The 28,000-nt window shown below is 37.3% G+C and overlaps 1 protein-coding gene across 1 annotated transcript in view; it reads right to left on the bottom strand.

The window, feature by feature from the left end:
• Window positions 1–597: 597 nt before the first annotated feature.
• Window positions 598–28,000, bottom strand: part of SS18 (synovial sarcoma translocation, chromosome 18) — a 40,763-nt gene continuing 13,360 nt past the window's right edge. The window contains exons 3-10 of the mRNA XM_009331438.1: window positions 26,446–26,599; window positions 20,828–21,049; window positions 11,643–11,810; window positions 10,830–10,934; window positions 8,523–8,615; window positions 7,689–7,811; window positions 4,459–4,592; window positions 598–2,274 (exon numbers count right to left, since the gene is read on the bottom strand). Of these exons, the coding sequence (XP_009329713.1) occupies window positions 2,248–2,274; window positions 4,459–4,592; window positions 7,689–7,811; window positions 8,523–8,615; window positions 10,830–10,934; window positions 11,643–11,810; window positions 20,828–21,049; window positions 26,446–26,599 (1,026 nt within the window). The 3' untranslated portion in view covers window positions 598–2,247. The remainder of the gene's footprint in view (window positions 2,275–4,458; window positions 4,593–7,688; window positions 7,812–8,522; window positions 8,616–10,829; window positions 10,935–11,642; window positions 11,811–20,827; window positions 21,050–26,445; window positions 26,600–28,000) is intronic.

Here is a 28,000-nt window from a genome sequence, read left to right as displayed (position 1 = left end):
TCACATGGAGCTATCTCCTCTCAAGTTGTTCTTCTGGCATAGTATCAGAGGAATAAGGTAATTTTTGTCACCACCAATTAAAAAGTTTTACGAAACAGGACCGTTATAAAACAATTAAACCTTGCAAATGCAGTAGTCTCTAGGAGGGAAACCCTGGAGGAAATTCTGCTTATTAAAATTGCAATTTTAGTTTCCATTAAAAAGGAGAATAAGACAACAGAAGATGGGCTGGCAAGACAAATTATTTCTTAATGTCAGTTGAGCTTATTTCAAATGAGATAACATATCTACACCAGGTTGGGTTCAATACATTTTTGCCTCCTCAACTCATTTATCTAATTCAGTCATCTTGATTATAGCCTCATGGACCTTCATTTTCAGAGGAAGAATTTCGTAACGAACAACCTACACAACATGCTGATTACTGAACAGTTAATTCTAATTAACTTGGCTATGGCAAGAGAATTTTGATAAAGTCCTAGAATGCAAATACAGTTTGGTTATTCTGGCCAAACTTCTACAAAATAAAAACCCACAGCAGAGTCTCCAGATGAGACAGAGTGATAGGGATCTAATTTAAAGAAACAAATGAGAAAATTAAAATCACAAATAATTTATTCTTCCGTTAGAATTGATGGAGTACAGTTTTAAATAGCAATGAAGTACACAGTGGTAGAAAATTGGCACAGAACCTACAAGCATTTCATTCATAATAATGTTCCTCATGCCATATCTGTTCAAACCTTGATGTGTATTTTCTATCGACTTTAAGAAAATTGTTCTCCCTTTAAAAATGATGAACAAATTGAAAATCTTGTCTTCCATGTATAATGTCATACATACTACGAACACCAGTTGTTTTTCTCTCTCCCCCCGCCCCCCAACATGATCGGAAACTGAAAAAAACCCATATTTTACTCCTGGGCTAATTTTAATTTTGTCCTTTATAGAAGTTGCCAGGAATTCTTGAACGCATATATTCCCGCACAACAGAATATCCATTTATCTGATATACAGTTGCAGGACAGTCTCAAAACCAATTTTGTGTGTACTATGCTATTGATCAAGGTGCTGCCTCTATCTCACATGCAACACTATAAGCATTAATGCAGTTCAAAACAAAATTTGGCATTTACCTCATCAACAGGTTTTATATTTGATGTTATAAAACATCCCTTGGTCTCATGTTAACCAATAAGAAAAATGGACACACACAAAAAATGCCCCCTTTCTAAAGGTATTAACTCCCAGTTAGGAAAGTTTAGATAGGTTTTACAAAAGTCTTCTAGGCTATTTTGATACATACAAATTATTCAACTAAAAGTTAAAATACACTTATACAATGCAGTCCTGTCCTCCATATTCTTTTTCAAGTTCTTTGCATATTCAAGCCAAGTAAAATTAACACCTGTCATTTTCTTTGTTATTGCAATTATTAAGAGGGATTACAGCTTGCTTATGCAAAGCTGTGACAAAACACTTGAGAAATAAAACCCAAACGTTTATCTTGTTACCCCAAAAATGTTGCAGAAAATTGTCAAACTATGTTAGAAACAATTTTTACAAAAATGCTTCACTCAGAAAAATTGGAAAGCTTAAAAAATTAATCTTTGCACAATACTATATTATACCGTCCTTAATTATGTTCCCATTTAGATAACTGGGATTCTTATTCTTTGTACATGAACCTATCAGTGATGTATGATGCTCGCTCTCTTTTTTCCACTGTTATCTTTATTGTACACCATTTCGAGACTTATACAATCAAGCACTTATCATGCCCCAACCCATTTCTAACAGTAGTGTACTGTCTTGCATATTCACCACATGAAAAACATAATATACAAAATATTGCTGCTGTAAAAAGTGTGAATTTCCCCTTTCCCCTTACAAAAAAAATCTGTGGAAAAAATATTAAATTCCCATAACCTTCATAAACATACAAAGCTGTTCGCACCTTTCAGTCTGTAACAGTCTATTTGACATACAGTTCTCAACTCACTGCAAATTGTTATGTCACATATTTTCTGTCCAATATTGCCATCTAGAGTAGAGATGTGAAATCAGTTTCTGAGAATCTACAGTCTTTAACAATTAACCCATAAAGACTGTATACCATAAAACAGCCACAAGATTTTTCCAAAAGCTAGATGGATTGGGAGGTTCTTATCTCAGGAAGATGTCCACAGTGCTGAGGAGACAGTATGGCTGCTAACAGATATTGCCTACCGGAATGTGAGTACTTTTTCACTGCTGATAATTTCCATACTGACCCTAAGAAAGAAATTCAAAATACATAATTAGACCACAAGGCATATTTTCCTGTATTAAAAGCTGAAATCAGAAGACCATCCAAATAAACTAGGATGTTAAAAGGTGGAAACAAATAACATTAAATGATAAACCAATATGATATACCAATGCAGCATTTCATCTCACTAAAAATCCTTTGTGTTTTAATGTAAAAGTAAGACTGATGATATGGATTTAAAACCAGGAACCTAATTTGGTCAGAAGAGTATATCTTTCAATTCAATAGACTGCTGTGAAATTTGCAGAACACTGTCAAAAATAAAAGATGGGAATTACTTCCCAGCTAAACTATGCAAACGATTTCAAAAAGACCAGGTCACCTAAATTCAAAGTAATTTAGGAAACTAACCTGTTTTCAGGAGATACCTGAAAATATTCATGTATCAAGCATCACAGAATGGACTGATACATGTATCTCAAAAATCAAGGCACACCCCGGTGGACATAAGGAACTAGTCAACATATCCTGTGGGAATCAATTATTCCATAGATCCAATACATAGAATTATTACTCTTATTGATATTCTCTATTTCTTTTGACAGAACGTCATGTAGTGCAGAGGAGGGCAGAGGTGAAAGCATCCATGCTACATGCTTACCATGATCCTTCACCACAGGGTTCAAGGCTTGCAGAAACAAGTAGCATGCTACGAAGTGAACATTCTCCAAACTGCGGTCCCACCACCATTCCATGTTAAGTACCATCACGATAAGGCAGTATTTTAAATTCCAGTTTTATGTTGCAATGCCAGTTTTTTTTCCATTGTAATATGGCAATCAGTCAGGAAGAAGAGTTTCAGAACAGCTGCCAGATGAGAATTTAAGCAGCACAACTCCTATGAGAATGGCTAGTATGAAAGAGTGGAGAGGTCTTCTATAATTGAGTTTCCCAGTGGAACTTAGATCACACAAACTGGAGGAATAGAGCCTATCTACAGAGAGGTTATCCATTTCTACTGCAAAGAAAGCTGGAAGAAACTCAGCAAATTCAGATTAAGTTTCCTTGACCCTACATTGGCCACAAGCAAAGCATTTTCCTGTAGCTTATTATTTGCAGGAGGAAGCTGTTAGTTCAGTGCATGAGCATTTTGTTTATCTGTTAAATAATTAGAAGTAATTGCATCTCTAAACTACCACACTGAAAGAGTTTGTTCCTTCTTCCTTGTCTTTTCTAATTTCTGCAGAAAGGAAGCCAACTGTTCTCCTTTTAAAACACAGGCGATTACGGCTATTTGCACTTCCAAGGGAAAGTTCTTGAAAGTTCAACTGATCTTCTACTGACATACCAGGATTTTATTTCAACACTAGAACCTCAACTTGATCCTAAGGTATATTTAGTTACTCTCCATTTTATTTATGCTGAGGAAAGTAATAGTGTACGTTTTAATGACATTTCTGAATGATTCATATTGCAAAGATTAGATTTTTACAGTTTAGCATCTTCTACAGGAATAAAACCTCTGCTTCATCCTTTAATTAGAAGAGAATTTTTCTACAGGAGTCCTCCACTACAACTCCAGCTTAAGAATTTTGGTGGTTCTTGTTTGTTTGTTTGTTTTAAACTTATCTTAGTCGTGATAGGAAAGAAGCAGTTGATTTTTCAGGTCACTTCCTTCCCATGTTCAGTGTTCCTTTATACTGCTCAGAGAAAATGTGTGCAAAAATAAGCTTCATGTCTCCCCACACAGCTCTACAGTAGAGGGACTTCATTTGCACACCGGTTCTGCAACTGGGGAGGAAGATTACTGGATTTGTGTTCATGGAAAATTAATTCAACCATTTTTATTGCAAAGCAGTAATGAAGAATGATCCACCATGAGATTTAGGAACCTCACCTTTCATATTAGTCATTCACCATGAGGCTATGAAACAGATCACCTTAATTTTTAAGGTCCAAAAACATTGTCTGGAGCGCCTCACTTTGCCAAATTGCATTAAAACTTTGTAAACTCAGAAGAAAATGACTAATCATACCTCCAGACAAATGATTCTGGGTAACTCACCTGGAAATAAAATCTGTGAGAATTGTATATACACACCTGAGAGACCATGTCCTCAAATTCATTAGTTTAAATGTTCGCAAGAAACTGAGATTATCAAACGAGCGTGTAAGAATCATAACTTTCTCATCAAATGAAAGAATACCTGGTCATATCCGTAAGGCCTCTGCTGTGGTGGCTGTGGTGGCCCAGGCTGTGTGGGTCTGTATCCCCCATACTGCTGGCCTTGTCCTTGTGGATAATTGGGATACTGAGGTCCTGGACCACTCTGGGAGGGGCCTGGAGATCATTAAAATGTAAATGAAAAAAAGAAAAAGAGATTGCTTAAGGTGTTAGGAGGAAGAGAACAGTAAAAGCATGGAATTTTACAACTGAGCAGGGCTAAGAAGTATCACTACTGTGCAATTAGGTCTTTTCCTACCTAAAAACATACCAGGGATCAGTGGTCCTCCTCTCACCCTGGAATGCATCTTAGCTGACAGGGCCTGTGCTCCAACAGCAGAAATGTTTGCCTTTATTTATATATTAATTATTTATTACCAATGCACGTAGTTCCACACATAGGTCATAGGACAGGGAAGAACACGGCAAGAAATGACAAATAATAAACATGAGCACTCTCCAAGATTTAGGGAGGCACACTCTCCTCCTGCTGTATGCTGCTCCAGATCCAGAACTTTGTAATGCCAGGAGCAGGCAGATGATCAGCTGCGTTTAGCATTTGGACCTTTTGAAGAGACTAGAAGCGCTGCACTGCCAGAAAGTCAGTTCCACAGCAGGCACACACCACAGCAGGCAATCATAAATGGGATGTCAGGCAAGCAAGTTACAAGCATAAAATGTGAGATGTGACAACCAGTAAATGCTACTGTGGGATGGAAAAAAGCACCCTCTCCTCCATACTCCTCTGGTCATCTTAACTTTCCAGGAAAACGATGCGGGGGGGGGGGGGGGGGGGTGAACCAAAAACCAACAAACAACTTTGGCTCCAGCCTTTTTTGGCTGTAAAAGGAAGCAGTTCTTTTGTCAATACAAACTCTTTCTGTTACTATTCACAGGGACTCAGCCTGTCTACTATTGGAAGCTGCACGTTACTGTCATCAGACAGTGCAGACATGTTCCAAACAAAATGAACCTCATCCCCTCCTACCTCGGGAGATATGGTGTACTGTGTATTTCAGTGACATTCCATACGGATCTTTTGCAGAGGATCTAAGTTAGCTTTTTCACCACCACCCCTTAAAAATTGGCAGAGTCAGGAAAATTTGCAACTCTTCAGAAGTGCTTTGTTTTAAACAAACCAACACCTTCCTCCACCTCCCCCCAAAGAAACAGATCTGTTTTAGCAATAATGTCATTCAGTGCTGGAGAGGGCTAGTTTTAGCTACAGGCGCTGGACATTAAGATGACATCAGCTGGTAACTCTTTCAGTAATTCTGGATCTATGAGACAGTCAAAAAGATGACCCGGAGAAGAAAAGCTCCATAAGCTATTACCATTCTCCTCAGGCCTCAAATCCCCTTGAATTATGCAGTTTCAGCTTTCTACAGCGGAACAAAACCTTAAAGATTGATAATAATGACTGGGATGCTGATTTATTTTTGCAGATTAGAAAGCAATTAAGTATTAAATTGAGCAAGGATACTACATCCTAAAAAGTGCTGTATACATCTGACAAATGAAACTTGGTTTTATTTATTCACAGTAATCCTTTATAGTTGAATTCTAAATATTCAGTGACAGATTTTATAAAATAAAAATGGAACTTCAATATCTATTTCTGCTAAAAATAGCAATTGAGAAGTATGCTATTTGGGTTTACAAATTACAGTGGGTAAGTTGCTCCAACAGATTTCTTCATCCCTTTCCTCTAGTATTTCCTTAACCTAAATTTTCAGATTAAAGTCAGGTTTTATTTCTTTACTTACAAAAATTAGAATAGTGAGCTAGATGGACCTTCACTCTGATCTTCATTCTGTTCCTATGTTATGTTTAGCAGAATACAAGTACAGGAATATAATAATAATGTTATAAGGGGGCTTATAAAAAAGATGGCGGCAAACTTTTTAGCAGGGCCTGTTGCGACAGGACAAGGGGGAATGGCTTTAAACTAAAGGGAGGTAGATTGAGACTAGATCTAAGGAAGACAGTTTTTATGCTGAGGGTGGTGAAGCACTGGCACAGGTTGCCCAGAGAGGTGGTGGATGCCCCATCCCTGGAAACATTCAAGGTCAGGTTGGAGGGGGCTCTGAGCAACCTGATGTAGTTGAAGATGTCCCTGCCCACGGCAGGGGGGTTGGACTAGATGACCTTTAGAGGTCCCTTCCAACCCAAACTATTCTATGATTCTATGATTATTTTAGAACTATCAATTCATCCATAACCTCCAAAAGGAGAAAACTTGCTAAATCTCAGTGGATCATCTTAAAACTTAACTCTGTCTCAACATAACTGGAATTTAATTAATTGAATCTGGCATTTATCTACATGGCAAACAAGTTAGGCATGTACTTCCTCGCATACCCACAATGCTGAAAGTTTTGGCACTTAAACCTGCAACAAAGCTAAAAGTTAAAATATATGGAATTAGATTTCAGAGATTCTTTCTTCTGAGATAAATATGTACAGCGTTACAATATGCAAGCAAGTAAACCTTACAAGAGCCGTATTTTCAGTATGCTCTTCTGACCTCAAGTTTTCAGAAGTAATGCACAAAAATTACATACTACTACTTTAAGTTTCCTGTGTGGGAGGCTTTCCTTGAATCCAAGGACTACATTATCTCACTTGTGGCAGAGGATTTCTCATTCCTGCCATACATCAGAAGGTTTGCACTACTCGTGCAAATTTATAAGACAAACTCTCTTGAAAGCTGCATTGGCAATGCCTATATTCGTATTTCCTTACTGATCAGTACAAGAATTTTAAAAGAATGATTCATGTATGTTGGATGAAATTTTAAACTAGTTTTTAAAAGATTTTGTTCTAAATGGCAAATCCAAGGTATGGATACCATTCCTAACCAAATGAAAGGGTATAAATTGCTCTTTGCTATCTTTGTGCCCACCTGACTGTGTTCACCTACAGAGGACAGAAAATAGCTAATTCTTTCTGGGTCTTTCTAAATTACAGACACCTGTTATAATATTGTCACCTTTGGTTTTCTGTGCTACCACACTGTCTTAGATTGCCAAAAGATCTACTTCCCAAAATACCTGTCTTCTACACTTTCTTGTTTTGGCCCAGTGAAATTGCAGGCACACAGCTTTTTTGCACAAGCCTGGCCTTTCAACCCAGTAACACAGGGACGGAGTAACATACGAGGATCCCTCTTAGTCTTTTCTGTGATTGCTGTCTGTGTCTTCAGGTTCTTACCATAACCCTGCTGTTGTCCTGGATAGCCTTGTTGGCCTGGATATTGCTGCTGTTGTGGTGGATAACCCTGCTGTTGGGGTGGTCCTTGATATGCATCTTGCTGCTGACCATACTGCGAGTTTCCTGCAAGATGATTGCAAGAAAGCAAAAACTTATAAAGATACCTACTTCATTAATTTTTTTTTCCTTCTAAGATACACAGCCAACAACACAAGAACAAAATGAAAATGCGATACTGATTTCAAAAACTGAACAAAACAAAGAAAACTCAAACCAAACAGAAGGAATTCGGCCAAACAAACTGCAGTTAAAGCCAATTTTGCAAAGTTGAACTGCAGCATTTTCTCTGCCAAACGAGCATTACATTTACTGGAACATCACAGTCATAAGATCATGACTATGCTAAATAAAATTAAAAAAGACAAAATTAAGGACAGCTACAGGAGCACAGACTAGCTACACAAGATCAGCAAGCTGTTTCCTAATGGCACCATAATTATACAAAATATATACACACAAAAAAAAATATACAACTGAACCAACAAATTTATGTTTAAACAAAAATTTCCATTGAGGTAAAAAAAAAACCTCTAGAGTGTTTTAGTCATTTTACTGTTGTTAGAAATGGCAAATTGTGGTTATATATTTTAGGTGTTTGCAAGAAATTATTCTGAACGCTTCAAGTTCCCTGCAATTTTCAAGACAGCCAGCAACTAGTATTCTACAAGAGCTTTGCATGGGTATAAGTCGTGTTGTGCAAGAATTTTTGTTCCCGTTGCGGGTGGGGGAGGAAAGGGAATGTATGTGCGTATGTGTGTGAAGGTATATAGATACCTCCTTCGTAGTAATGTTGTGAGGAATCCTCATAAGGCCTATCGTAGCCTTGTTCAGGATACGACGGTTGCTGATAACCGTAATCATTATGACCTACATCAATTCGACAAGAGACAGGAAGAAACGTTAATGGCCTCTGAGTGAAAACCCTAAAAATATTTCATTTCTCAGAAAAATGAAAAAAATTTCAACTGGATAGACATGAAAAAGAATTTTCAATTGTATTAGCCAAAGATTTATTAATATGATTTCCTTTCATATTGAATTAACATGTGACAGGAAAAAAAAAAAAGGCTTAATGCAGTAGTTTTAGCAACATCACAGCAAGGGATGGTCTTAACCGCTGGCGAGATGCTGTGTGAGGGAGCAGGGGGGGGGGGGGGGGGGGGGGCAGTACTTTATCTTTCACTCAGAAAAAAAAAAAGAAAGCATTTAGGCCTTTCACATGTAAATAACCTGAATTAAATTAGAATGAACAAAGAAAGCAATTATCATACTTTGTCTAACACCTGTTCTGCTGATCTCCAATTCAAAAGCATATGCTAAAAGCAGTGTGAAATATAACAAATAAAGCTCAATGAAGTTATGAACCACAGTCTACATTAAATTTTGATTTTAAGTGACAGAAAAATAACATTTTCAAGGTTTTTCTCCTGGTCAAAAGGACTTTTGAAAGATACTTTAGCTGTCTTAAGAAAACTCTTCCTGTTACATTCCAGTCCTGAGTAGGATCATTACAAATCAACCTTCCCTTTCAGAGACTACAGGTATCTCTGATTAAGAAACCAATACATGCAGTAAGCACCCCACCTGTTGTTGTTTTTAGATCAAATATGTTTTGTCTTACAGATGACCAAAATATATCTTATTGCTAACTTGGTCAAGAAAACAAGCAAAAATTTTGTTTAAATTTGAAATAAAATTATATGAATTATATACATTTGGAATAAAATTTTGGAATAAAAAAGGAAAGGAGAAAACTAAGTGGTCTTTGTAATTAGTTCTGCAACTGTACCATACGTCATTGACTGAATCTAATACAAATACATAGCCATTAACACAAGTCTTACATTCTCTTTACATTCTATATAAGAGTAATAATGAGGTAATGATAAAGAATGAATCTTTAGAAGGAATAGGTCTTAAAGAAGTAATCTGTGCTGCCACTGAGCTGTCGATGTTAACATCCAATTCCCCTTACTACAGTAAATTGCCTGTAACCATCTAAACTTCATGTATGTAACATAAAAGTTCCAAACTGAAAGCTTAATAATTCCGAGTTAATGCAACTTGTAAAATAACTCTGCACATATATCTCCAAAAATAACATATGTAAGCTTATATAGACATGGCTTGATGTATCTTAAAATCAATTTAATAGAAATTAAAATTCAAACAACTAACTTGTATCCTTTTATTTGCAATGAGTAGTTGCTTTGGCAATTACATAGCTTTGCTTTGTATACGTTTTCAAAACGTTAACATCTACCACATTCCTTGAACTTCGTTAGATAACAATTAAGTTGCACACACGGTTATCACAGTAGTCATGAGTCAGCATCTTTGTTCTCCCAGTCTCTGCTCAGCCTAAAGACAGGTTAATTGCAACTTTTCTAACTTACAACACAATCCAATAGCCTTCAGCACTCTAAATTCCAAGAGGTAGGACGACAGATTAATGCAATTCGAAGTTATGGTCTTGTCTTGAACGCACTGGGGGGACTTCTAAAGAGGATTCACAATTACAAGCTCCTCAGGGCAGGGACCGTTTTATTCCTTTGTGAAAATTAAGCTCAAGGCCCATACCATCCATAGCAGCAATAACACATTTGTGCGACTTACATTAAAACTAAACACTAATTTAAAAAATAGAATATTTACAGAAAAACCACATCTTTTTAACAAGTTTTTCCACTTCAATAAAATCTTTAATAAAAGGATATTGCCCCCTCTCTTATTTATAATAAAGTTATGACTGTTTTAATTTATCTCAATTACATTAGATATGCTAAGGAACCCTCCATACTTTTAGATAAACCAATTACAGAATTTTCATTTTGAAATACTAAAACTGTTGTTAAGAGTTTCAAATGGGAGTATTACGATTACATACTTTGAGTAAGTTGTAAAATTAACTAGTCATAGTAACTTAAACTGTAGTAACAATTCTGAATTTAGAAGGTTTTGTAAATGTGAGGTATGATATCCAATTACTGTTCTTGCCCCATTCCCTAATTTTGGGCATATGACTACATTAATATTGGGCAGGTATAGAAAATGGGAAAGTTAACATTTATGAGAGATTACCATCAGGGTAATATTGCTGGTTCATGCCTTCTGGAGGACCTTGTCCACCATGACTGTATTGGTCCCCATAATAGTCTTCCTGGCCTGAGTACTGCTGTGGTGGGCCTGAAAAACCACAACCAGTCAATACGTAAATAACTTGTTTTCTCTGTTATAAAGCCTGCTAATTTCTGATTTTAGTATGAGAAATACTTCTCAAATGTACTCCCCACCCATATCGTTGCATTTCAGACAACATATGTAATCTGGTTTACTTAAAAAAAATAATTAAATATATCTATCTATATATACACAGACAGTTGTTTGGCTGCACTAGATTGAGCACATATATATCAAACTTCAGTTTTGAGCTCATTTTAGGAACATGCGTATAACAGACTAAGGTGTTAAAAATAACGTTATTCCTTTTCTAAAAGGACCGGGAAAAAAAAAGCAGCAAGATTGTGGAACGCTGTTCCTTTTTCGTAACTGAACGAATTCAGAAGCAAGCAGGTACTCTGTTCCTTTTCTACACCTATCATTTAAGTATCGAAACAGAATTCCGCATCAGCATATCCGAGATGTGTATTTTTAGATACTTTTTGTCAGAAAGAACTCAAAACATAATAAATATTTGTCTTCACGTTTCATGGTGATACCAGTAATCTGTTGCTGCAAGAACCACTCTTAAGAGGGTAACAAAAAGAGTCTGCAAACAGAGTCTGTGACACCCAATGATTTGATTGAAATTTGGTGTAAGCAAGGAAGTGATTTAAAATAGTTTTAAAGATGGTTATTTAAAATCAATGTAAAAACACTGAAGTGAAGTCCTACCTTGCTGTGGCGGCCTGTATGGAGGAATCTGTCTCTGACCCATCATGTGATTTCCTTGGTTAACTTGGCCCATCATTCCCATAGGTGGCTGCTGCCCCTGGTAATGCTGGCCACCTGCTTGTGGCATGTTGTATTGCTGGGAGGGAGGCTGCTGGTGCATCATTGGACCTGTAAAAGGAAAAGCAGCAAATAAGTCTTCTGTAACACATCATTTCTAATTAAATCTTTCAACAAGAACATGGAAAACCCAACCTTTAAAAATGGATCAAAAAAGGGTCTGTATTTCTCATGCTGTCATAAGGATTTGTTGTTTCTGGACTTCTGCAAACGCAGGCCATCGATTCAGTAACCAAGTTACAAAATAGAACTCAGCCTAAAGAAGGCTGCTTCCTAGATGATTTTTCTTCAAACTACACAGACATTAGTTTACTCATGTACAAAGATAACTGAAACACTTTTACCATTTTTGTTGTTTGTTTTAAAAAGCATCTGCAAAGAAAGTGTAGATGAAAACCTGATGGTGAAACTTTGATAAGTCACAGAAAAATTATTTAACATTGTGAACTCCTCGGGACATAGTTTTAATACACATGTAGTTGTTGTTACAGTCCGTCAACGAGCCACTTAGCTGTTATAAACAAAATAAACAATTTTATTTAGCCCATAAAGACAAACCACATGTACCAGTGAGTCAGGCAATCACACAACAGGCAGTATGCAGAAAGGCCCACAGGAATACATCCTCTGCCCACCACTGAAGAGTCCCAAGCAGCCAGTAACAAAAATCTTCTTTCATACTAAGCTGCACTAAGTTTCTATGAGCCACAGGAAGAGACCGGAAGAGATCAAGTACCGTCCACGTTTTATCAACTGAGAAAATCTGATTAAGGCTGAACTTAGAGAAAGGCAAACTTCAGTAATGAAAACAGACAGTTAAAGAGCACCCTACTGATACCATACAGCAGTGAAAATTATCATTAGGCCATTTCTTTATATGGGATTGCAGGTTAGGTTGATGTAACTTTTAACAAAGAACAGCTTCCTAACTTCCTCTGTAGTACCACTGCATATTTTTAATACTGGAGTAACCTTCTGAAGAGGAAAGAGTTGTGACAAGGAGCTTAACTTCTTAAACAATGTATTTTTATGATACATTAATTCAAACCATTTGACACATATTGCACACTTTATAATGGTGATACCCAAGGCTTATTTTGCTCTTTTTTTTTAAATTTATTTTATAAACTACAAAGACAAGTAACTAGTCTCACTAAAAAACAAATCAAATCAAAACATCAAACTATCACAGCCACTACTTAGCCCCATCCCAGGAGAAAAAGGAAGGTATCATCTCGTTTTCTGTATGCTAGATTTTACCATTGCATTTAATATTTTTAAATAACTAGGTGCTGGAGCACAAGCAGAAAGTCCTACATAGAAACAGCAGTACTGGAAAGTTACCTAGATACAGTCAATACCGAAAATGGATTTATATAAGGAAAGGAATACATAGTCACTTAGATCCTGCCTATGTGGGGTTACAAGAGGAAGTTAAGCCAAGTTAATTAATGGTATGAATTCAAAGTGCGTTAGTTAAATCCCATTAAACCCCTACGTGAGCAGTAAAGTGGCCTTAGTTCTCTTAAGCTTCATTTTCCTCTGAAGATAAATATTGGCCACTCTTAAAATGATCCAGTTATGCTTCTAACCTTCAGCATGGCAGTGTCTGTGTCCTAATTTTAAAGTAAAAAAAATTGTTTAAATTGTGCTACTGTAATTACTTTTCACTTAGCAAAAATATATTTCATTTTTTGATCTTCTGAATGAGTAGGTAATTTAGATCATTCCATTTTACTTCTCCTCTGTTTGGAGGTACTGAGAAACATTAGGCAGCCTTGGAAAAAAAAAACAACAAAAAACTTGTTGCCATAATATTCCTAGATCTCAAGAAAGCTCATTAATTAACAATATTAATATTAGTCACAATACAATGTGATAAAATGTGTTGAGTCCCCATGGTGCAATGTAGAGGTTTTCTGTTTGCTTTTTAAATTAGAACTTCATTAACGCTTTGCAGAGCCACAATGAGAATTCACTATCCTGTATCAGACTGTGTATTGTGTTAATAACAGAGTGCCTGGCTTCCTTCCAGTTTGGTTCACATCTCTCTCTTATTAAGAAGATACCTAAAAGAAGAACCATGGTCTCTATCATTTCACGCAACAGAATCATTTTATGCGGTAGTTTTGAGGGGTGAGGGAAATTGAATTTGTTTTTTCCTTTGAAAAAAATCAAGCCTACAATAAAGCTACATTTATTCATCGTATAATACTTAATATAACATAAAACTAACCTAGAAAACCCCTTCACAAAACTTAAGTCGAAAACTTAAGACCATTAGTTTGTGATCTAAGACTTTCTAATATTTGTAGCACATTTTTACAGCCCAATTAAAATACAGCTCTTGAATCTCCAATCAGGTCACAACAAGCCACACTCAGTGGAAGTCATGATCTCTTCCAGACTTGGAGATAAGACCTCACACACAGAAGTTCACAAAACTGTGTGCTGCAAGAGAATGCTTACTGCTTTCAAAAACTCTCCTTAGAAACTCTTATTTTTTGGTGAATTTCTAAAACTATTTATTCCAGAGAGAACAAAATATCTGATTTGTACAGAGTCCAAAATGAGTCCAAGAAAATATTACGCAGGACTACCCCTGTAATATTACGCAGGACTACCCCTGTAAATATGCAAGTACACAAGCAGACTATTGTCTTTCCAAGAAACTATTTTAACTTTGGTAGTACCAAAGCCCTATAAATGTTTCTGTATATTCAGAAGGCAGCCTTCACATGTCAATATACTCGAAGCATTCTTGGGATAAAAGTCTGAAGAAAAAGAAGCTAAGAAGTAATACTGTAGGTCCTGTGAGAGTGCAGGCAATTTTGGTAGTCATTAAACAGGCATTTGAAAAATGCCCAGTGTAGACCCAAATCAGTCTTATGGAGTAAGTGAATGTATAAAGCAAGCCAGACAATAGGTGAAAACTGAACTGCTCATTGTTCAATTCAATTAAAAAATAGTCTACATTATCAAGAATACACAACAGTTTCCTCAGCTGCTCATTTCAAAGTCTTCTACACCTACTAAATGAAAAAAACCTGTTCCTGCTCCAGCCAGTGTCTCATAAGGAGGACTTACGTATAGGGAAGAAAAGGTATGTGGATTTAAGTAAAAATGGGCTGGTACCGGATCATCTTATAAATGCAGTGACCCGGTGGCAGTCTCCTGACAAGAAATGACTTCAGAAAACTGACAACCTAGTCTTCAGACATGTAAGATGAATAGAGAGAAACAGAAATGCAAACGAGAAGTGGGTCCCAGATAAACCTAACAAATTTGAGACCAGAAGTGCACTGAGGATGAAAGAGCTGCAGAAAAACTTAGCAGTTTGAAAATGTCTTCTTAGCTTTGTCTCTTCTGCTGAAACTCAGATACTGGTGGCAAATGCTCTTAGAGGGCAAGAATAACTGCTGGTTGAAACTTCTGAAGAAGCAGAGAAGAGAGGAACCACACTCACAAATGAACTGGTGGCTGTGCTGTTCTGATTAAAGAGCTATGAGAGCAGCAGAGTATAACCAAAAAGCAAGAGTACAAGCTATTGTTTCTTCACTCTTCAAAAATACGTTGGTTTTGTTGCACAATGTGCACTCATATCGATAAAGCAACTGGATATCCACATCTAGAGATTCAGCAAAGTACACCATGCCAGATTTACCATGGTAAAACTCGTCATTGTGTCCACTGTTACATAAACAACAAAATATATACCTAGCAATGCAGCAGTCCTCAGCGAAACTTCTTTGTTGTTTTTCTTCATGTTTACAAAAAAAATGCTTGTTTTTAAACATAAGTGACGGTGATAACTTTTGCAAGACCTAGCTTAGGAACTCTACCATAGGGTAAATTTAACTTTCAGTTTTCTTAAGATTCTTGACAAAAGCTACAATTCAGATGTACTTGGTCAAATGAACCAAAATCTTAAAGGTGTTTTAACGTGAAGGACAGTTTAAACATTAGCTCAAAAGACTTTGAGGATACAAATTTTTTTGCTACTCCTAATGTATGATTTAGGCTGCAAATTAAAGGTCGTAGAAACTTCTCCACACTCGCTTATTCCACAAAGTTCTCATCTCAAACTGAACTGTAATTTCAGGTGTCATTTAAGAAAAAAGTACATAAAAATAGGTCATACAAAAAAATTCCTTAGTTACCAATGTTGCCTTTCCTGTTTTATGCTAGGGAAGAAAGATGAAAGAACAAGCACTGTGGCACCTGTTTGTATCTTTGTTTTTTCAAGATAGGAGAACTGCAGTGTCTTCTACAGCTAGACATCCTACAAATCCAGCTACGGTGTGATGGCACTTCAGAATGTGGAGGCAATTCTTATTTTTCTTTAATAGGTTAGATGTCCAAAAAAATTGAGACTGCCCTGCTTTGTCCACGACATCATGGCTACTGTAAGCAGTTGAGGTATTGAAACTAACACCCTCTGCTTACATGGGAATGAACAGATGGCAAGACATTCACAAAACGTTGTCAACCTCAGAAATCATTTTATCCTGATCTGTCATACCCTGACTATGTTTATATTTCAGATCACATCGGATGTTCCTATCTTTATGTTCCTTTTTGTGGACAACAAAAGAACAGGAATTCTGCACCTGCCCCATCTCTGCTATCTCCGTGATCTCTTCATAACTGCTTGTAATTGAAAGAGCTCTGAAACTGTAATGGAATTTTTGTAAGTTTATATAAATGAAACTGTCATTAAAAAAATCTCAGCACCACATTCGACAATCGCTCTTCTGCAAATGATCGAGTTAACATGATATTCTCATGTAGAGTTCACACGTTAAAAGTAAACTAGTTCCCCTCCCTCACCCCAAGCAATGTATAATGCTCATTAAATACAGACTAGAGAGTTTGGCAACTTTGCTTCAAGCGCTTCTGCCAAGGGAACAGAATCCCAGCAAAAGGATCCGAGAAACAAAGTTTCTGAGATGGCCAAGCTTAGCAAAAGGATCCGAGAAACAAAGTTTCTGAGATGGCCAAGCTTAGCAAAAGGATCCGAGAAACAAAGTTTCTGAGATGGCCAAGCTTAGCAAAAGGATCCGAGAAACAAAGTTTCTGAGATGGCCAAGCTTAGCAAAAGGATCCGAGAAACAAAGTTTCTGAGATGGCCAAGCTTAGCAAAAGGATCCGAGAAACAAAGTTTCTGAGATGGCCAAGCTTAGCAAAAGAATCCAAGAAACAAAGTTTCTGAGATGGCCAAGCTATGACTTCTTGGTCCTTACTTTTGAAGTATTTGAAGTCTACTGTTTATTATCATTCTCTGACTGTGAAAAATCTGTTCAATATAAATAAAAGGAATTTCCATGTAAGTTTCAGGTTCCAGAATATCGTGCTTGCACCTCCCCTCTGAAAAGTCAAAAACTGGCAAGACTTGAAATATTTCATTCAACAGAAGTAGCTTCCCATACAAAAGAAGAAATGCACCCATTAGAAAGGAGTTTCTTCTGCATTCGCTCAGCTCCTGCTACTTCTTATATTTTCCAAAAAGGTAGCCAATATTCCTTGCCGATGTCCCGGGCTGCTACAGTAGCTTTTTTAATCAAGAGTCATCTACAGAATCTTCCACTTAAAGCATTCTGCTTCTAACTCCAAAATGACTAAAATTCTTCTTTTAACTGGACTGACTATATAAAAACAATACCGTGAAAATTTTGCTTCTCATTTAAGATATTCCTCTGGCTAGCATTTTATAAACTAGTGCAAATCAATAATGACTACAAAGTGGAGACAGAAAGTAAATCCAACAATGGGTTCTGTTACCATGCATTTTATTTCTTAATTAGCACTTTTTCATTTTTTCTTACTAACACCATCTGCCTCAAAACGTGTATGTACAGCAAGACGTTTTGCTAGAAAATGCACATAAAAAATTATGCTAAAACCACCCAAAAGTTAGATCAAACCTTTCTGCGTGTTATGGTGTCTTTATCTACATTACATGATAGCATGCTTTTTTTTCCCTCATTCAGGACACAGTAGATGTTGTTCACTGAAAAGCTATTTCAATACTTTGTTTCCTCCTAATTGTTCATGTGAGTTGCCATGCCTAGTCAAACACTGAAGACAGAATTATTTAATTTACTCATGGGTTTTCTTATGGCACTCGTAACTAAAATGTCCAAATCTTCATAATGAATATACTTTCACAACACTCCTGTGAAATCAGATGGTACTATAATCTTACCATCAGATTCATTCCTCTACAGATGGGGAACTCATGCAGGGAAAGATTAAGGTCAAAACATCTACTAATTTTTAACAGCCAACTTGAGATGCTAAGACCTTATCTTGCAGAATATTTAGCATTGTATTTAGCTAGTGCTGTTACTAACTGACAGACATAGTAGGATCTCTCATGCTCCATATGGATCACCCCTTTGTAAGAAAGAATGCATGCTCAGGGGTTCACAAATGCCTCCTGACAACAATACCGAGGTTCAGAAAATTTTGGTTTATTTCTGTTTCTGAATGGCAGTACACACTACCAATTAAGAAATCTTCAAGTCACAATCTGTTTATTCCCTTTTTGTTAAACTGCATCTCAATGCATTTCCTAGCGTCTCATTCTTGTTTCTTCACTTAGATGAGAAGCCTGCAGTGTCCGTGCTTGGCTGAGACCCTCTGCCCAGCTAGACTGGATCTTGGCTACCTATCTAAATCTCTCATGGTCTCACAGATTTCTCTGTCATTCTCTCCCCTGTTGTCTTGGAGTCACAAGAGAGTGAAGATACAAAAATACTTCCTCTAATTTGTCACCAAATCTCAATACAAATGCAACAACTAAGAGCAGAAAATGGAGGAAATGTATTAAGTAGACCCGACTGGGAATATTCTTAGGTCAAAAACCTTACCTACCAGTACATAACAAACATGCACATCTTCAGACCTAAAGACTTCTTTCCCCACAGATATTTAAAATTTGACTAATTTGGGACAATATTTTCACTGAAACAGCAAATAGCACCTTGCTGGCATAACCGACACGTTTCAAAGCCTTGCTCTAAAGCAAGCGGCACCTGCACTCCTACATTTACGTATGAAGTGCTCTATTTACTAATGTTTTTGTGAGACATTGAAATATTTTAAAGAATGTAATTTTTCACCCCACTGTCAGAAATGGCTCTCCACTTCTGTGAAACTTCTGCAAAAAAAAAAAAAATCAGCCTTGAAGCAGACATTTGGAATGGAAAAAGTCTCAGCCTAAAGGGTCAAAATTTGACAAAATTAGAATTACCCAATGTGAAAGCTTACTGTGGCCCTAAGCACAGGCAATGGTACCAGCTCCTGCTCTAACTAGAAATTTTGCTCTTGTTCTTGAACATATGATTTGGTTAGATACTGCTTTATTCTTTATTCCCCAAAGGCATTTCAGTACTATTATTTGTTCAGAACAGAAACCTTTTAAGTATCTTTTTGCCTAATTTCTATTGAGCAATTTTCAAGTTTGACAGAGTACTGAAAATACAGCAGGGTAATGAGGAACGCTACTTTGAGATGGAATAATCACTAGTCCTAAATTGTAAGCCAGTCATACAAAGTAAGCTGTTTTCTGTGGAGTGCCTTGGTGGATGGCTCCCTCACACATACTGCTAAGTATTTATTGCTAACTCTCTGCAACTAAGCACAGGACTTTTCTAAAGCATCTTACAACATTTAGAAAATTAACCCATTGTGTATTGCCCAGAATACACAGATAACTTGCCAGTTCAGAGAGACAGTCAAAAATATCCCACTTGTGATGGTTTCTTCTGTTATGTGCCTATCTTTTGTTTCCTCTGCTGTTAAATTTTAAGAAAAATGCCATTAACAATGTGGACTATGAAGGACTCAAGACTTCCCACTTTCACTACTGGTAAAAAAACTGCAGAAACAGCTGTTTCGTCTTTACTCATTTTTGGTCTCTCATTAACTTAGTCTTTTGTCTGTTTTGAACCTTTCTGTGATCTAATAAGCAAACTGATCAGTATGACCTGGTCTGTTTGTAGACCTTGGGAACAAATGGTATCTACCTAACAAAGTAGAGCTTTGGTCTCCAACGAGAGCATACTGCAATAAGAACCTATGCCACTGGAGGATTATTTTTTCTACAATGACCAGGAAGGGAGCCTTAGAAAAAAAACACATTCTCCTACAGCATCATAAAAGAGATTAAAACCTCAACTCAAGTCATATCCTTCAGCTAATATATCCCTAAGAGTTCATGCATATTGGGAAAAAAAAAAATCATACTTGCTGTAAACGTGGCAGAAGCATTTTTTTAAAAAAATTCTGCAGCATGTCTTCTAGCAGGTGGTATGTCCAGATCCAATGTAGTAACAGACTTAACAGGTAAACTGAAAATACTGCTTGCTGATTTGTAAAGCACATTTATAAGAATATGCAGTATACATACGATTTAATAATTTGGTCTATTGTGACTCTAATGCAATATTTTAATTCTGCAATGTCCTTGCACTTCAACAAGGACCATACTGTCAACAGGATACATCATCTGTTTATGCTACGCAAATATCCTAGATACAAAATTAGTTTTGAATTTTACTATATACACAAGGACATCTCCTGAAAACAGCAGGGAGTAGCGGATTTGTTCCTGGAACTAAATTTTATTTCTTTAAGATTAACAGACATTCCACGCTAAAACAGCATGCAGCAGAGAACAAAGATTAATTAGGTACAAAAATCTGAAGGCTACCTGACTTTAATTTTTCAATTTACCCAAGAGACTGAAGAGTAGAGATGTATTTTATCAACTCGAGCAATAGTAACACTTAGACAGAAGTGTAAAGTCTGAGAAAGATAAACAGTAGTTCAAACTTATAACTGACGAAAGCAGATCCATTCCCAGATTCTTATGCAAAACCTGAAAACAGTTCAATGTCTGCAAATAAATAAAAGTCACTGACACATAGGAGAAAGGAGACAGAGTCCTCCAAACATGGGTACAAATGCATTTAGAGAAGGAAATCTACAAGAAAAGACCTTTAAAAAAAAGTCTGTACCCGAGATGTTTCCTTTTTACAGAAGCTAACAAGCACCTCACTCACCTTGGTTTGGTTGCATGTTCATGTTTGGTCTGGGACCATAGTTGCCCATCGGCTGTCCCTGGCTCATAGTCATCTGATTCTGCACTGGCATACTCTGTGAGGATGGCACTGAGTGATTATAGCCGCCCATTGACCCATGGCTACTTGAAGGCATGTTCATGGAACTGTTCGTCATATTGAGTTGGTTAGGTCCAGGTCCTTGCATAGGCATGTGGTTAGGTCCTTCAGGAAGAAAAATGGGGAAAAAAGGTTCTACACTAAGTGTCGTAAAACAAGCAAATATAGTCATACTGAATCACAAAACTAAATAAAAGTTGTTATTAAATACAATTACATTAAAACAAAGCTAAAACGGAATTTGCTCATGATGTCCCAACTTAAATTTAAAAAAAAAACACAGCCAAAGTTCAGCTCTACTACGCAATACATTTTCTTTTGTTGAGCAGCTGAAGCTACTAAGGCAAAGGTGTAAAATATCATACAGCTCATCTTATCTCCATATCATATGCAAAACTAGTCTTTTTAGTACTCACACAACACACCCTGAATTTCAACCTGAATTGCACAGTATCAGTTTAACAGCCAGCTCAGTAAGCTCTATCACAGCTACACATATAATTAATTGTTACAATAGCTGTAACATTTCTGTTTATTCAAACAAACCATACTAGACACTTTTCTGAAAGTAAGTTTTTTTTTTTTCAAAAGTCAGGCAGTATTAACACTGACATCATGCAAATACATGTAGAATAAAAATGGTTGAAGGCATATTTAACATTGTTTGAACATAAAATCTATATACAATATTCTGCAACTGTATTTACAGATTACTAGGGTGGCAGATGATGACTGGAAGGACAGCCATTAAATTACCAGCTCACCTCTCATGCTTGCAAAGATTCAAAGAAAGAGCAACCTGTTCATATACCCATGAGGCCAACTACATCTCTTTACCCTTTATTTCCCCTCTTCGTGACAACACAGATTGGAATTGAACTGTTCTCTGAATTAAATCTAGTCTCGATAGGTATTTTTAAAAGTATAAACATTACAATACCATCTGATCAGTTTACTCATTACTTCAGCTGGCATAAAGTGAGCGGCTACTAGGAGTAAAATTAGTAAGAGGTGTGACTGGATATAAATACGACAAGTGAAAAAAGTAAATGAAATGCAAGGATTATGCATATGACAAGCACCACATGAAGAGTTTATGAAGGTATGTACAACCAGAGCATGTGACAGAGTAGGTCAACTGTAAACAAGGCAACTGTTGATATATACAGACTTCATCAAGAAGATGCCATTCTTGCCAAACATGCCACAGTTTTATTGTTAAGCTACAAAAACCTAAGAAATACAGAAAACTGAAAAGAGGAACCTAAAAGAAACTATGCCAGTAGAGTTGTAGGAAGATAGTGATTTGGTTACATATCTCTCCATGGCGGGGGGAGGGTGGGATGTATCTGCCTTCAGATGTAAACAGCTCCGGAGTCCTCTCCTGGCTAAAGAAATAACTACACTGATCTAGGACAGAATGAAGGCTAAAAAAGGACATAGAGAGTTGTACACAAGGTCACAGAGGCAATACCAGCTGACCTGCAAGCAAAAAGATGCAGAAGAAAAAGATAACAATGATCAAGGAACACGGCTACTAAAAGTCAACATGAAAAAGAGAATACGTTTAAGAATATGTTTACCCTCTTGCCCTTTTCAAGACACCTTACTGAAATGAACACATAAGCTTGTTTTATCAAGGAAAGTGAAAAAGCTAAAAAAGGTATCATACATGCAGTTCACTGTTCCTGCAAAACAAGGTGAGGAGAGATTGCTGAACTGTACAAAGGCAGATCCACGACAAATACAGAAAAAATAACTCAGTGAGTAGGATTATGACCATGACAGAGAACGGTAGATGTCTGTCTGTAGGGTACTGAAGAGGGTACTGTCCCCTCTTCAATTCAACACTGCCTAACTCTGTAATAGCGAGAACACGGAGACAGTTTAATTCTGAAAAAGTGAGATCATCTCTAACCATGAGATCAATCATCAATGCGTTAAAAGTAAAGCTAAGGTGAAGAAAAGCTCCAGACTGTAGTGCTGAGCAACTATTGCAGGACTGCTAGAAGACTACTTTCTTAATTTCTTTCCTAAGAAAGGAATACACAGGGTTAGTGCCAGGAAGTCAGGGCCTGGGAGTGGTTTTGTTCCTTTTTGTTTAAAGGAAGAAATTGTCAATAATAGATTTCAGAGAGCTAGTCAAGCATACAGTGCAATAAGTTTTTAAAAACCGGTAACGTAAGAAGCAAAATGGGGAAGGCAAAAATCATCACAAGAGAGAAGGTGAAAAAATAAAACACCTTCCCTAAAAGGCTGATTTATACTTCACGTCTTGGGTAGCACCAAAACAGGATAAAGCACTCATAAGAAAAAGCTGGCACATGAAATGTTCTGGGGTCAAAATCAGGTAGTTCATTAGTCAGAAGCTAGAAGACAAGGACAGAGGAAAAGCTAAGACCATAGTATCAAAAAACCTTGCAAATTAAAAAGAGCAAGAACACACTTTACAAATAAATTTTTTTATAGTTTGTCAAAATACTTCACAGGGTTATCCTGCACATAAGGACACAACAGTTGATTTTTTTTTTTTCATACGAATAAATGAAATAGGAAGAACGGAATATGAATGAATGAGACATGAAGTGCGTATCTGCCATTAAAATAACTGCTTTAAATGCTATACTAATTAGATTCCGTGTTATAATAAAGTTAGTGGAGTAAGTATCTATCTTGACTATAAACAGAAGTCCTTCTTCCTCTTAACCACTTACGGACAGTATCTTAGCTCTGAGAAGCTGTAAGCCAGCCTAAGCGCATTTGAGACTACATGTGCAGGAAGGAAAGAAGACTTTGAGAGAACTTATTGGTAATACACAAGCACCTGTTATTCAGGAAGGTGACCTACCAGTGCCAGGACAAAAGTCAGAGAACCTTACAGCTAGTCTTACCTTTCAGCTTTCTACATACAATAAAACAAGCTCAAGAAATGGGGAAGATAACTTGCTGCCAGCACAACCCAGTTCATCATCTCCTTCCAAATCCAGACCACCCTTACTTTGCATCACACAAACTCTCAGTCAACATAACTCCTCAGATGGCAATTCTTTCAGGCAAAAGCCATAATCTGTCACAGGTACAGATAACACTCAGTTCCACCATAGGCTGAAAAAGGTTCATCATGACTGTCTTCCCTGGTAAGAGGATACATACACTCATTTGTCAGGGGATGTAATTAAGGGCCTCAGCAGCACTTCAGGTCCTTTATTAACCAGAACACAAGTATGAGAAAAATCATCCATTGCCCTTTAGGTAATGGGGCAGGTTTACAGCAGAACTTTAAATCAACTCACGCCCTGACCATCACTAAGCACTTCTTTTAATCCTCCCATCAACCCTTCCACCCATACTCAGTCCTGTGGAAGCCCCTGCTCAGGTAAGGCCTTCCAGAAACCCTTAGCTGGTATTTTTAAGAGTCTGCTTTTTATTTCTTCCAGGCTGGTCAAGTCATGGTTGTCGACCCTGGAGTCTCTCAGTTTGCACCTTAGTGACTTTATTCCTTTTGGACAGATCATCTCTTCAGATATTTAAGGTTTTGTATCTGGCTTCTATTACAAAGTGTCTACGTAACTTTAGAGTAAGTGCCCTATAAGCAGAAAGCAAATGCATACACTGCAGAAATTACTACAAATACACGTCTATGAAATACACAAAGGCTCACATACAGGCAAACTAGCAAACACTTAAAAAAGAAAATAATCATTCAGCTAACCACTTAACAAGATGATTCTGTTTCCCCTTCTCCAACGCCTAACTATGAAATGATTTTAGCATGCCTTTCCGATATTAGAGATGCCCTCATCCTAAGCTGTTTATCTTCACATCCTCAGAGACAACCTTAAACAGAGAAGGGAAGGAACAGACATTCAAAAAAGGGAATTTGTTGGAAGAAAGGCTAAATTAAAGCTTAGTTGGAAACTGTATTTAAGTATCTGTCTAGGTGAATACCAAAACAAACCTATTTACCTTTCACATATTTTCGTAAGAGCTCTTTTCTTATTCTATCTAATTACAAAATATGTATGTTTAAGGAGTGACTTTTCTCCCCCGTGGCTCTGCAGTGAAGTCATTATGCTCACATTGTGACTTAGTAATCCTTCTCCTTGGAAAAGATCATTATAATAACAATAATATGATTACACTAGAGGGTCAAAGAGACTGATTTGTGAGAAGCAATGTTATTCTCCATGGGAGCTGATGGATCTTAGATGGATAGAGGACTCCATAACCAGTATATCTCTGCCCTACTTAGGGAGCAGCATGTATTGCTCTTTCTACTTCCAAATGCAGACCATGACCAACATGTATGATGAAACTAACTTCTCTAGATCTTTTATTACAGTTCTTACACACAGCCTCTGGAGGCTATTCAGCTACTTGTCTCAGGAAAGCTGTCACTAACACTATCGGGTCCATTTTATCAAGATTTGCACAGAAATTAGAGACTACAGCAATCATTTTTTACTTCATATTAAGTTTTGCATAGTTATTTACTGTGTTTGCTGTCGTGGAGCTTATCCTTGTGACCACTGAGAGATGAATTTTCAAAGATCCTTTGACAGCAGTTTCCTTTCTTGGAAGAATCAATACCTTGAAGAGCTTTTGTATGAAAAGTTCCTCCATACAAAAAAACGAAGGGGTCCTGAACAAAAGCAATCCTGGGAATGCAATTTTAAGCTGAAAGCCAATTCACATGAAATAGGCAGTATGACTTTATGAGTAGAAATTCTGGAAAGCAGCCTCTATATAAAGAAGCAAGCTTTTCCAGGGCCTACTCCATTCTGAACTGACTGCTAAAGGGAATAGTTACCCCAAAGCCAGTACTGGTAGGTACAATGTGGAATTTTATCATCTCGTTTCACTGCTTTGTTTCTGACTTCCCAAGCACTTTTCTTTTTATTACAAAACAGGATGGCATAAAAACTGACTTAAAATTTACACCTAGAACAGTAATCTGGAGGCCATTTCTTTACAAACCCCTTACGATTCAACACATCTTCAGTAATAAAGAACACAGAGGATTAGTGGAAGCTGGATGACTTTCTGTATAAAAGCTATCTTTTTTTTTTTTTTTAACATTTACCCACATTCAAAACACTCTCTTTAAGGTGTATGTATTTTATTATTATCTAATTATTTAGCTACGATGATTTCACATTATCTTTTTATGGAAGGATTTGCGTTCACTCAGCCACAGGCCAACACCTTTCCCCAATAAGCCTTCTAAAGCCAGCTGTACTGCACGGTTTCAAACAGACTAAATTTAGCCAGTTCTGTTCATCAGAGGAATGCTGTGTGTCAGCTACATCAAAGCCCAAGGGCAGCCTGATAAACACTGAATACAGGTCACGTAGCTCTGTAGCTAACAAACTCTAAGAGAGCTTGTACTCGGGGGCATTCAAAGCAGTTTTGTCATCAACAATCTAGTATCCCTTGAGCCCCCATGTCGTTTCAGTTGCCAGGCAACGCTGGTGTTAATGTCTTAGAGGAGAAAAACTTACCAGGCATCTGGCCGTTCATCTGGTTCTGCATGTGTGGTGCAGGAGGGCCCCCACCTACCATACCATCTGAAGACATGTTGTGCGAGCGCGGAGGCGGGGGAGGGCCGCTCTGACTCATCCCTCCTGGACCCATAGGCATATTCTGTGTGGGTGGCTGAAAGGAGACAGTTTAGTCAAACACGAGAAGCAGTTAGTCTGACAAATATATTATATGTACATATGGTACAGCAGTTGTCTATATTGTTAAGTGGGGTATGAAAGAAAGCACTGAAACGCATTTCTTGCTCTTTCTGATGCGTTTAACTCCTCCCAGTATTAATTTCGGCAAAACGTTTAATATTTCAATCAATTTTACATGAAGTATCACGTGCAGACAACACTACAGCACCTCCAAGCACCACTTTAAAATAAAAAATAAAAATACAAATCAATGCCTCATTAAAAAATTGTATCTGAACAGTTTAAGACTGCCGGAGTTGCTCCCTCCCACACCTGCAAAAGCTTTCCTTCAAAGCAACATTTGGTGAACAGAAAAATAACTCTTCCATTATAATTCTCTCACATCAACAATTTGTTGCTGTTAACAGACCTTGCACCAGGACAAAACAGGTACAACAAGAGATGAAAGCCTCTGAATGCTCATAGACTAGCAAAAATTTGCACCTGGGTGTGGTAAAATGTTTGCGATCTCTTCCTCTCTCTCCCCCGAAGCGCTGAAGGCCTAGTTCATAATTTTGTGCCAAACACCCCCTACAGACTGGAAGCACATTAGTGCTGGCCTCCAAAGGTCCAGAGACAGCTGCCTAGAAAGGATGTTTTTGGCAAATTTCCTAATGAAATTGTGAGGAAAATAACTGAATAACCTTGAGAGTTCAAAGAGGGAGAGCAAGAAAAACAGTAAATACAAGGGGGAATTTACTATTAGGTTCTACTCACGGCAATGTAAGGAGACACAGAAACTGCTAGTAGCCAGCTTTGTTTTCCTATTAAAAACACCTGCGAGACTATACGATCCTCCTCACATACCTTAGCCAAATGCTTTCGGGGAATAAAAATAATCTCTGTGAGAGCGAACGCCAGGGTCTCTGGCTTTTGAGGACCCTCCCTAAAAGGCCGTAACTATTCATGCAAAACCCTTCCCGTGAGACAAACGTGTGTATTTTTCAACATTTCTCTTCACAGAATGAACCAAGGGGGTGATCCCTAAGTACCCATCTAGCCCAGCCCCCCTCATACCTATAGTCATCAGGATGTTCATAAAGACAAGATGTAATACAGTAGAAAAGAGTAACGCTTTCCAAATGAGTGTAAGGCAGGACCCCTTTTTGGCCTTGGAGATGGCAACATCTGGGTAATACAGAGACACACACGTCTTCACTTCCCAGGGGGAAGGGGAGAATGGTATTAATTTATTTTCTCACCATTTCTTCAAATACCTCAAGCAGGTATTATTTTCCCCCGCAATATCTTTAAAAATTCCTCCAGAAATCAGTGAAAGGCGACTTTTAGCAGGGGGAAGGAAAGGGTTTGAGGGACTTGCAAGTAATCTAATCTA

This window comes from Pygoscelis adeliae, unplaced genomic scaffold (genome assembly GCF_000699105.1).
Source record: "Pygoscelis adeliae isolate BGI_AS28 unplaced genomic scaffold, ASM69910v1 Scaffold108, whole genome shotgun sequence".
Taxonomy (NCBI): domain Eukaryota; kingdom Metazoa; phylum Chordata; class Aves; order Sphenisciformes; family Spheniscidae; genus Pygoscelis; species Pygoscelis adeliae.
Note: the sequence above shows the minus strand (reverse complement) of the source record. Positions and strands in the feature narration are given on the sequence as shown.